The 10,822-nt window shown below is 51.2% G+C and overlaps 2 protein-coding genes across 2 annotated transcripts in view; both read left to right on the top strand.

Moving 5' to 3' along the window:
* The window catches only part of GNA15 (G protein subunit alpha 15), a 22,355-nt gene extending 19,214 nt beyond the window's left edge, over positions 1 to 3,141 (top strand). The window contains exon 6 of the mRNA XM_023764678.1: positions 2,230 to 3,141. Within this exon, the coding sequence (XP_023620446.1) occupies positions 2,230 to 2,466 (237 nt within the window). The 3' untranslated portion in view covers positions 2,467 to 3,141. The remainder of the gene's footprint in view (positions 1 to 2,229) is intronic.
* The window catches only part of S1PR4 (sphingosine-1-phosphate receptor 4), a 10,046-nt gene continuing 1,912 nt past the window's right edge, over positions 2,689 to 10,822 (top strand). The window contains 1 exon segment of the mRNA XM_023764677.1: positions 2,689 to 2,903. Within this exon segment, the coding sequence (XP_023620445.1) occupies positions 2,689 to 2,903 (215 nt within the window).

The following is a 10,822-nucleotide window of genomic DNA, read 5'->3' as shown; positions in this document are numbered from 1 at the left end:
GAAGCGTGAAGCTAACGTCGGCGGCAATGCAGTTTCATTTCCTTCAGAAGGCTCGGAGGGAGAATCTGTTCTAGGCCTCTCTCCTAGTTTCTGATCATTGCCTGTAGTCTTAGCATTTCTTTTCTTTTTAATATATTTTATTGATTTTTTACAGAGAGGAAGGGAGAGAGATAGAGAGTTAGAAACATCGATGAGAGAGAAACATGGATCAGCTGCCTCCTGCACACCCGCTACTGGGGATGTGCCTGCAACCAAGGTACATGCCCTTGACCGGAATCGAACCTGGGACCCTTCAGTCTACAGGCCAATGCTCTATCCACTGAGCCAAACCAGTTAGGGCAGGGCAGCATTTCTTGACTTATAATGCATCATTCCAATCTCTTCCTCCATTGTCACATGGCCTTCTCTGTCCCTGGTTGTCTCTCCTCTTTTTTTATTTTTTTATTTTTCAATCCTCACCCGAGGACATGTTTCCATTGATTTTTATAGAGAGTGGAAGAGAGAGGGAAAGACAGAGAGAAACATCGATGTGAAACATATAGATTGGTTGCCTCCTGCACAAGCCCTGACCAGGGCCTGGGCCAGGGCCAGAGCCAGGGAGCAGCCTGCAACCGAGGTATGTGCCCTTGACCAGAATCAAACCCAGGACCCTTTGGTCCACAGGCTGACGCTCTATCCACTGAGCCAAACCATCTAGGGCTCTCTCCTCTTTTTATAAGAACACAAGTCATTGAATCTGGGGTCCAACCTAGTTCAGTATGACCTCATTTCAACTTCACTCTTTACAGCTGCAAAGACCCTATTTCCACATCCGATCACATTCTGAAGTTCGCAGTGGACATGGTTTTGAGGGGACACTATTCACCCCGATACACAACCAGCCATGGCACATGAAGCCCTTAGTTTGCATGTACTAAGCTTTGGTGACATCACCGTGGGTGGGAGCCCCTGGCTTGTCAGAGCCCATGTGGGCAATCTCAGCCGGTCATACCCGCGAGACTCAGAGTCTGGGAACATATGTCAGCTTATTCCAGGGTGGTGGCCTGGGCACCCCTCGGCACCCTTCCCAGCTGGGCAGCACTTGGAGAGTTTGAGAAGCAGATAGTTTTGAGGATTGTTTGCTTTCCTCAAGGGCAAAGGGGAAACTCCGTCCTTTTCTCCCAGCCAAAGAGGCTGCAGCACCCACATACTAAGCTTACAGCTCTCGGCCCTTCTTTCCTGCTACTAAATAATACTCGTGACAATAATGAACAATATGAACAATAACAATGAACACATCTAACACTAGCACTCTTACGTATTTTTGACTTGTTTAATCCTCATTAAAAAGCTCTGTGCAGCCCTAGCTGGTTTGGCCCAGTGGATAGAGCATCAGCCTGCAGACTGAACAGTCCCAGGTTCCATTCTGGTCAAGGGCACATGCCCAGGTCGCAGGCTCGGTCCCCAGTAGGGGGCGTGCAGGAGGCAGCCGATCAATGATTCTCTCTCATCGATGTTTCTATCTCTCCCTCTCCCTTCCTCTCTGAAATCAATAAAAATATATTTTTTACAAAGTCCTGTGCAGTAGGACTCCTTCATGGGGAAACTGAGGTACAGTCACTTGCCAGAAGTCATACAGCCAGGGAGTGACAGAGGCAGGCTTCCAATCCAGGCCGTCTGGATTCAGAGATGGCCGGTTTTACCCACTATGCAACCCGCCTTTCTGAGAGAATGACAGCGCACACTCCTGAAGCTTTCTGATGACTGAGCATGGAGCCCTGGGCACGATTGCTTTGAATCCTCACAACTCTGGGAGGCCTGGGGCTAGTCCTCATCCCAATTTTACAAACCAGGAAACGGAGGCGCACAGAGGTCACGGTTTCCCCGTGTGCACCAGCCTCTGTCTCTGCAGCTCCGCTTCCCATCCCTCCAGCTCAAGCCCAGCCAAGAGCATCTCTTCAACACAAGTTCTGCTCAGAGTCCCAGAGCTGAGCCTCATTGGTCCACCCCAGGTCATGTGACCCCCGCCAGCCCGATGTTGCCAATGGCTGGGCTGGAGTCACGTGACCTGCTAGAGCTAGACAGTCAAAAGCTGGCGTCCACCTGTTGGAACTGTAGTGGGTGCTGGGGGGGGGGTCCCCTGCAGCCCTGAGTTGCCCATATCGGGAAGAGAGTTTCCGGAGACCCCCCTTGGTCTCAGTAGGGGGTCCCCCCCTGCCCCAGGAGCCTGTGTCCTGACGCCCTCACTCCTGCCCCCCAGGCCCGAAGCAGGACGCGGAGGCAGCCAAGCAGTTCATCCTGGACATGTACAGCGGCATGTACGCCGGCTGCGCGGACGCCGCCGACGGGGGCAGGAAGGGCTCGCGCTCCCGGCGCCTCTTCAGCCACTACACGTGCGCCACGGACACGCAGAACATCCGCACGGTCTTCAAGGACGTGCGGGACTCGGTCCTGGCCCGCTACCTCGACGAGATCAACCTGCTGTGACCCAAGCCCCGCCTCCCCGGCTCGGACCAGCGAGCGGCCCTCCGGACCTGCGGGCGGGGCGGGGCGGCGCCCCGGGAGCCCCGATGCCTCCCCGGTCGCTCCAGGCCCACGTGGCGGGGGGGCCACGAGTGAGTTGCGGAAAGCCAGTCGCCGCCGCTCCTCTGCCCTTTGCCAGGACAGCTCCTGGGGTCCCCACTCTTGACTCCTCGAAAAAGGAGCACCATGGCCACCTGGGGTCCCCGGGGTGGAGGGGACGATGAAGAGAGCAGAGGACGGAAGACTCAGGACCCCCGCTCCGGGTCTGTCCCCTCCTGGGAAGAAGTCCGGGACCCCCGGGGGTGGTACACCCGCTCAGGGATCGGGCAGGGGTCCCGCAGGCCCAGGAACCGGACTCTGGCGCCCCTTAGTGGACAGGAGGTGGTATCTCCCAGTTTGAGGTTTGGGTAGCTCAGAGGCCGCCCTTGGTGGGGAAGAGACCCTGGAAAACGGTGTTAAGAGCCTCATGACTCGAAGTGTGTTCTGTTACGGTTTGCAGACGAGGGAAACGGAGGCTCACAGGTCTCCCCCTCTTCCCTAGGCTGGGGGCTGGGTGCGCTGCATCTTACAACCTGTATTTATTCCCTCATCTGCAGGGCCCCTTGTGAGTTGGACATTAAAGAGATGACATTCTGGAGACCTGTGATTTCTCAGGGGTGCCCTGTTTACCCCCCCCCCCCCCGCCGTCCCTTCTCAGGTCTCCTGTCCCACGAAGGGGAGAAACATGGGGAAGGAAGGAAAAAGGGTTATACTTGTTCACCCCCCTGTGCTGGGCACGGGGTATAGAGCTGTCCAGGAAAGCGCACACTCTGAGCCAAGAGGTAGAGTCCAGCCTCTCTTCCTGGAGGGGGGCCATTTAAGCCCACCCTATGTTGGTATTTACCCCAAATTCTAGCGGCAGCTCCCACCCATCTCTGGTGAAGATGAAGATAATGGCTCTACTTAAGCCAGATCATGGTGACCCACCATCCGCAGGGATGTCCCATGTAGCACAAGCCCTGTCGTGCCCATTTTACAGATGAGAAAACTGAGGCACCAAGAAGCTGAATAATTTGACTGAAGTCATGCACTTGGGAGGTCACACAGCCAAGATTCTATTCATTCAACACCTCCCCCCCCCTTTTTTTTTTACTTTAAAAAAACACCTTATGTTTTAGAATAGTCTTAAATTTACAGAAAAATTGTGAGGGTAGTGCAGAGAGTTGCCTTATAAAATTGCACCCAAATACCCCTACTGTTAACATCTTACATTAATATGGTACCTTTTTTTTTGTACAATCAATAAACTAATACTGACACATTATTAACTAAAACTTATACTCTATTCAGATTTCTTCAGTTTTCCCCCTAATATCCTTTTGTGCTCCCAGGAGCCCACATGGCTTTTAGTGGTCACATCTTCAGCTCCTTTGGGCTGTGATGGTTTCTCTGACTTTTCCTGTTTTTGGTGACCTTGACAGTGTTGAGGATGCTGGTCAGATATTTTTCCTAGGATTGCCGTAGCAAAGTACCACAGCCTGGGTGGCTTAAAACAATGGAAATGTATTCTTCCAATGTTGGAGGATGGAAGTGTGAGATCAAGGCAGCAGCAGGGCCACACTCCCTCTGAGGGCTCCAGGCAGGATCCCTCCTGCCTCTCCCAGCTTCTGCGAACCCCAGGCATCCCTTGGCTGGGGGCCAGTGGGACCTCTTTGAGTTGGCTCCTCGGTCCTGTTGACATGACCCCTGTGGCCTCAGAGGTCATAGTTCTGGCACAGCGAGATGCTTTTGTCTTGTCCTATACTTTCACAGCATTTGGCCATTTCTCCAAGGAGCCCTGATTCCTTTTAACGGGACATATTTAGAGACCACACTCTGACCACAAAGTTGGGAAATCCATATTTTCTTCACTTTTTATTTTGAAAATACTTTCAACCTACAGAAGTTGCAGAACTATTGCAATGAAGTCCCATCTACCCTGCATCTAGGTTAGGGTTCAGCAAACCATTGGCTTGCTGCTGTTTTTGTAAATAAAGTTTTATTGGCACAAAGCCACATCCATTTACATAGGGTCTCTGGCAGCTTTTCCTCTGGGGGGCAGAGTTTTGACAGATACTGTCTGGCCCTCAAAGCTGAAATGATTTACTCTGGCTCTTCTCAGAAAAAAATTGCTGACCCTTGAGCTGGTCCGCCCATGGTTAACCTTTTGCTTTATATTTCTCTATATACAAAATCTAAAAGTGTATTATATATTCCATAGAGAATATGGACATTTTCCCCCTTAATTTTCTAAATAATTTGAGAGTAGGTTGGAGATATGGTGCATCTTTACTTCAGATCACCATGTATTTCCTATGGGAAAAAAATCTGTTATATAAGCAGAATGCAATAGTCAAATTCAGGAAATCTAGCATTGATACAATAATATATTTTTAAATATATTTTCATTGCTTTCAGAGAGAGGAAAGGAGAGAGAGAGAGAGAGAGAGAGAGAGAGAGAGAGAGAGAGAGAGAGAGAAACATCAATGATGGGAGAGAATCATTGATCAGCTGCCTCCTGCATGCCCCACACTGGGGATCAAGCCCGCAACCCGGGTATATGCCCTGACTGGGAATCGAACACTGACCTCCTGGTTCATAGGTCGGCACTCAACCACTGAGCCATGCCAGCTGGGCATTGATACACTAACATTGTCTAATATACAGCTCATAAGAAAATTTCCTCACTGTTGTCTTTTACAGCACTTCCCCCCATTCTAGTATCCAGTCGGGAACCACTCACTGCATTTAGTTTCATGCATCTTGGGTCTCCTTTCATCCAAGACAGGCTTAGCCTTTTTTGTCTTTCCTGAACGTTCATGACCTTGACTCTTTTTTTTAAAAAATATATTTTATTGATTTTTTACAGAGAGGAAGGGAGAGAGATAGAGAGTTAGAAACATCGATGAGAGAGAAACATCGATCAGCTGCCTCCTGCACACTCCCCACTGGGGATGTGCCCGCAACCCAGGCACATGCCCCTGACCGGAATCGAACCCGGGACCTTTCAGTCGGCAGGCCGACGCTCTATCCACTGAGCCAAACCGGTCTTGGCTATGACCTTGACTCTTAAAAAGTATAGACCAGTTATTCTGTGGGATGTCCTCAGTGTGGGTTTGTTTGATGCCTCCCCATGACCTGATGCAGGTTGTATACTTTGGTGGGAATATCATAGAAGAAGTGGTGTTTCCTCCTCAGTGTGTGATGCCAGGCCAGCCTTGTGTATTTACTGCCTCTCCGGTGATGCTAACTTGGATCTCTTGGTTAAGGCTGTTACCAAAAGGGGCCTGGCCCCTGGCGGGTCTGCCTCGGGCTGGCTGGTAGTGTGTGGGTTCTTGACTTCGTGCAGGAAAAATTTCATAACCCAGGTCCCAGATGACTATGAGGGAATGTTTATTAAAGCTGGGACAGTAAAACAAGAAAGGGCTTAGCACAGAAGAAGCAACAAGAGAGCCTAGGCTGGGCTTCCCTAGCTCTCTGGGAAGTCAGAGAAAAGGAGGCCTGGGAACAGGTTCAGGTGTAAACCTGGGACGAGCTACCGCTGTCCATTGCTCCCCTGGTTGCAAGCCTCCTGGGGTCCTTCAGAACTTAGGAGATGCAGGCCTGTGGGGGAGGAAGAGGAGAAAGGGAATGGCGGGGTGCTCCTGAGAGGGAGAGCGTGTGCTGGGTCCGTTGTCTTGAAGTTTTTATCTCTCTCTTGCAGGAGGGAATATTGGGGGGGGGGGGTCTCAGGGCAGGGTTTTAGCAAAATATTCATCCGTTTTCTAGGTGTGCTCCTTCAGGGTCATGGTCTCCACCGATTGGTCAGTGTCAGGGCAGGGGGTCATTAGTCACTGCAGCTGGTCCTGGTGTCATACACCTGGTTTGACTGCTTTTCTGGGCCTGGAGCTGAAATACACTGAGGCCTGGATGTTCTCTCTCAGGAGGTGACGTTCTGGATCTGCTGTAAATTGCTCGGCCAGTTTATTTAGCTGTCTGTCTCCGTTTCCTATTCCACTTGTCCTGGCTTGCTGGCCTGTCTCAAGGCGACATTCAAGGGTTTCTTGAGTAAGATATTTTTCTCTTTGTAATTAAATATGTATTCTGTAGGAAAATACTTTGAGATTATGTCAATATCCTGCTCCCCAACAAAATTCCACCCAATAATATTTAATTTTATTGATTTCAGAGAAGAAGGGAGAGGGAGAGAGAGATAGAAACATCAATGATGAGAGAGAATCATTGATTGTCTGCCTTCTGCATGCCCCCTACTGGGGATCGAGCCTGCAACCTGGGCACGTGCCCTTGACCAGAATTGAACTCGGGACCCATCAGTCTGTTGGCTGACACTTTATCCACTGAGCCAAACTGGCCAGGGCTCTACCCAATAATTTTAGCATTTATTGTTGATTATTGCCTGGGCCAATTAATGCTATGATAATTACAAAAAAAGTGATTTCTCTAACTGCTATTGGGTAGCTGCCTAAGAGTGGAATTGTTGGATCATATGGAAAGATTTTTTTCTTCTAATTAGTTTTATTGTGGTAAAATACACATAACATAAAATTGACCATTTTAACCATTTTAAGTGTACTGTTCAGTGGCATTTAATCCATTCACATTATTTTTTTTATTATTATTAACTAGAGTCCTGATGCACGAAATTCGTGCATGGGTAGGGTCTCTAGGCCTGGCCAGTGATCAGGGCCGATCTGTGGGGCAACCGGTGGGGCAATTGGGGAGGGGGGACGCTCTGCTGGCACCCGCCTTGGCTGACCTGGGGCCTGCGGGCTGGGGGCAGCTCCTGCGTTGAGCATCTGTCCCCTGGTGGTCAGTGCGTGTCATAGCGACCCACCGTTCCACTGGTCGTTCTGCCGTTCGGTCAATTTGCTTATTAGGCTTTTATTATATAGGATTTCAGAGAAGAACGGAGAGGGAGAGAGAGATAGAAACATCAATAATGAGAGAGAATCACTGATCAGCTGCCTCCTGCACACCCCCTACTGGAGATCAAGCCCGAAGAAACCCAGGCATGTGCCCTTGACCGGAATTGAACCCGGGACCCTTCAGTCCACAGGCGGACACTCTATCCGCTGAGCCAAACCGGCTAGGGCCATTCACATCGTTGTGTAACCATGTCCACCACCCATCACCAGAACTGTTCATCTTGTAAAACTGAAACTGTCCCCATTAAGCACTAACTGCCCCTCCCCCTCCCCTAGGCCTGGCCCCCACCATCTACTTCCTTTCTCTCTGACTTTAAGGTCATTCATCGCTGGTGCTCATGTAGCTCCAAGTTTGGCCATCAGCAGCCCCTCGGGCTGGCTCCTGCATCTGTGTGACGGGTCCCCATCTTTCTTAGAGCACTTTCTTACTTCCTGACACACCAACGTGTTCCAGGCTCATCTTGTACTCTCCCTGCCTCACTACCTTTTTTTTTTTTTTTAAGGGGATGATATTCAGAAGCCAAGATCTGGGTGTTTGATGCTCTCATTGCTATTGAGTAGTTTCAGTGGACAGAGCCAGGACACAGATTTTTGTTTAAATCACAAGTCCAGCCCTGTAATGGTTCACAAGGTCAATGCTCTCTCCACTGAGCCAAACCAGCGAAGGCCACACTGACACTTTCCGTCCTGCTCCTGGGGTTCTTCTGCATTCTCCCTTTCCATTGGCGCATCTTCTCCCCCAGTGAAGACCTGGCCCTTCATATCAATACGCCTGCTACTGTGCTCCGTCCCATAGCACACAGGATGGTTTCAGAGTCACTACCCCATCCCACTCCTGAAAACAAATCTCCTACACAAAGTTCAAAATCTCTTTGCAGTTTTTTCTGTCTCCAGAGCAAGTACTGTGTCCAAAAATTGCATGGGCTGGTTCTCTTGTATTTCTGTGTGGTTTTGTTTTTCATTTGAAATGCAATTATGTTCATTTCTTTTCCATTTTATCCCATCTTAAAGCTCTGTTTCTCCATCCTTGTTGATTTAATTTCATTGTTGACTAACGGAGGCATTAACTGAGTTAAAAAAAACCGATATAAAGAGGGATGCTCAGAGGGTGTCATCCCCTCTCTTCAATTTCGATCCCCCCACAAGCCTCGTTGGTTTCTCTCCTGTGTTTGTTTTGCAAAAACAAGCAGATATGTGTATATTTTATCTCCTTCTTCATTACACAATAAGTACCAAGTGACCCAAGTCTTTCGTACTTTTCCCCCAAATTGACAAGATGATCTGGAAGTCGCTCTATTCACTCATAGAGGCTGTCCTCGTTCTTTCTCACGGCTGTCCGGGGCTCCACTCTGGTGCAGCATAATTTGTCAGCCCGTCTCCTGTGCACAGGCATTTGGGGTGCTAATATTTTTCATTTACAACCAACAATAATAACCTTCTCTGTGTTAACTTGCATATTTTTAGAGCTGTGGCTTCAGGGCCGATTCTAGAGGGGGCTTGTTCTTACAGCACAGACATATATCGTAAGATTAAATCAGGTATGATGTGTGTGTGCACGGCCTTTCGCCCAGGCAGCAAGTAATTCAAGGGCAAGGTCGTTGTTGGACAGCTCTGCAGTGTTCGTCAAACTGCTCTCTCATGGCATTGCATTTTAGTCCTGGATTTGCGCTCTGGGCCAGGGGTCAGGGGCCCAGCTGGGATTGGGGTTTAGTTGAGGTTGGGGCTCAACTAGAGTTGGGGCTCAGGGCTCAGTCCAGGGCTGGGCTCACTCAGGGTCATGGGTGAAGATCAGAATCAGCTTACGGTTCATCCCAGGTCAGGGGTCAGCCCGAGATCAAAGCTCAGTCTAGGACCGGAGCTCAACCTGGGACCAGGGCTCAGCCTGGGATTGGAGCTCCATCCAAGGACCAGCCTGGACTGAGGATTCAATCCCGGGTACAGGCTGAGTCTCAGGACACGCAGTGTGTCTCGGTTAATGTGTGCACGTCAGCGGTCCCTGGTGAGGCCAGCGCTGAGGCCAGCTGTCCTACTGCACAGGGTGGTACCTGGGAAAGACTCGGCTGCCTTTCCCACCCCACCCCAGGCCTCAAACCGCAGCTGCCTACACAGCTTCCTGAGCGGCCCCTCTTCCCCAAACTTCCCTTTCAGATCCGTTATTGCTCGGTCACCTCTAGTGACAAGATGCTACCGCCTCCTCAGGCAGCACCTCGACCTGGGCTTCCCTGTGATGGTTCCGCTCCCACACTGAGTAGTGAGCCGTGGGGGAGGTGCTGGGCGGGAGCCACGGCCACCTGAACGCCCTCCCGAGCTCCTGCCCACCCACCTCTCTGGGCACACGTGTGGGCCTGGCAGGGGAGCCTGCCTCCCCCTGGAGACCCCAGGGCAGGACGGAGCCTCGCCTCTTCAGGTTCCCCAGGATCGGCTCCACTCCCCCAACTTCTCACCCCCACTTGGTGCTCACACCTCAGTCCTCAGCCATCTCCGATTGGGTCAATCTGAGCCCGGTCAGGTGGACATGGGTGGGAATGGGGGTGGGGTGAGCCCCCATTTTTCCTGTGAGCCCCTCTCCCCAAAGGTGAGGGGCTGTCCTGGGTGGGGGTCCCTAGCTCGGCTCCTAGTAGGGCCAGCTCAGGGGACAGGAGAGACAACCAGCAGTGAAACTAAAAACTCTGCTAAGTTGGGTCCTGGCCTTGGAGGATCCTGTGTTTGTAGGTGGTCGCTTCCCACTGTGTGACCCTCGATAGCTGGTGCCACCTCTTCAGGCCTCGGTTTCCCTTTCTGTGGACGGGTGGGCCACAGGTCTGTCTGGCCCTGTCATGGGGATAAAGTGGGGCACGTCCGCACCTTCAGCAAAGCGGCCAACAGAGCCCTGGCCGGTTTGGCTCAGTGGATAGAGCGTCGGCCTCCGGACTGAAGGGTCCCAGGTTCGATTCCAGTCAAGGGCATGTACCTTGGTTGCGGGCACATCTCCAGTGGGAGGTGTGCAGGAGGCAGCTGATCGATGTTTCTCTCTCATCGATGTTTCTAACTCTCTATCCCTCTCCCTTCCTCTGTAAAAAATCAATAAAATATACATATTTTTAAAAGTGGCCAGCAGTGCTCATGCTCATGTGTGTGCAGTCACTTGACACACACTTATTAAGCACCTACTGTGTGCCAGGCACAGTTGAAGCAGTGGGAAGACAGTGAAGGAATAGCTGGGTGCTGGAGGGAGTCACCTTGCTGGGCAGGGTGGCAAGTGCTTTTGGGTGGTGCATTTCCCCCTCCCTCTGGGGCCCCTACCCCCCTGGGCTTTCGAGGAACAGAAGGGGACAAAGGAGGGGGTCTTGCAGCTTTTCCATCTGCAGCGCCCTCCAAGGCCCTGGGGTGGGAGCGGA

Source organism: Myotis lucifugus, unplaced genomic scaffold, assembly GCF_000147115.1.
Source record: "Myotis lucifugus unplaced genomic scaffold, Myoluc2.0 scaffold_342, whole genome shotgun sequence".
Classification (NCBI taxonomy): domain Eukaryota; kingdom Metazoa; phylum Chordata; class Mammalia; order Chiroptera; family Vespertilionidae; genus Myotis; species Myotis lucifugus.
This window is presented reverse-complemented; position numbering and strand designations above follow the sequence as displayed.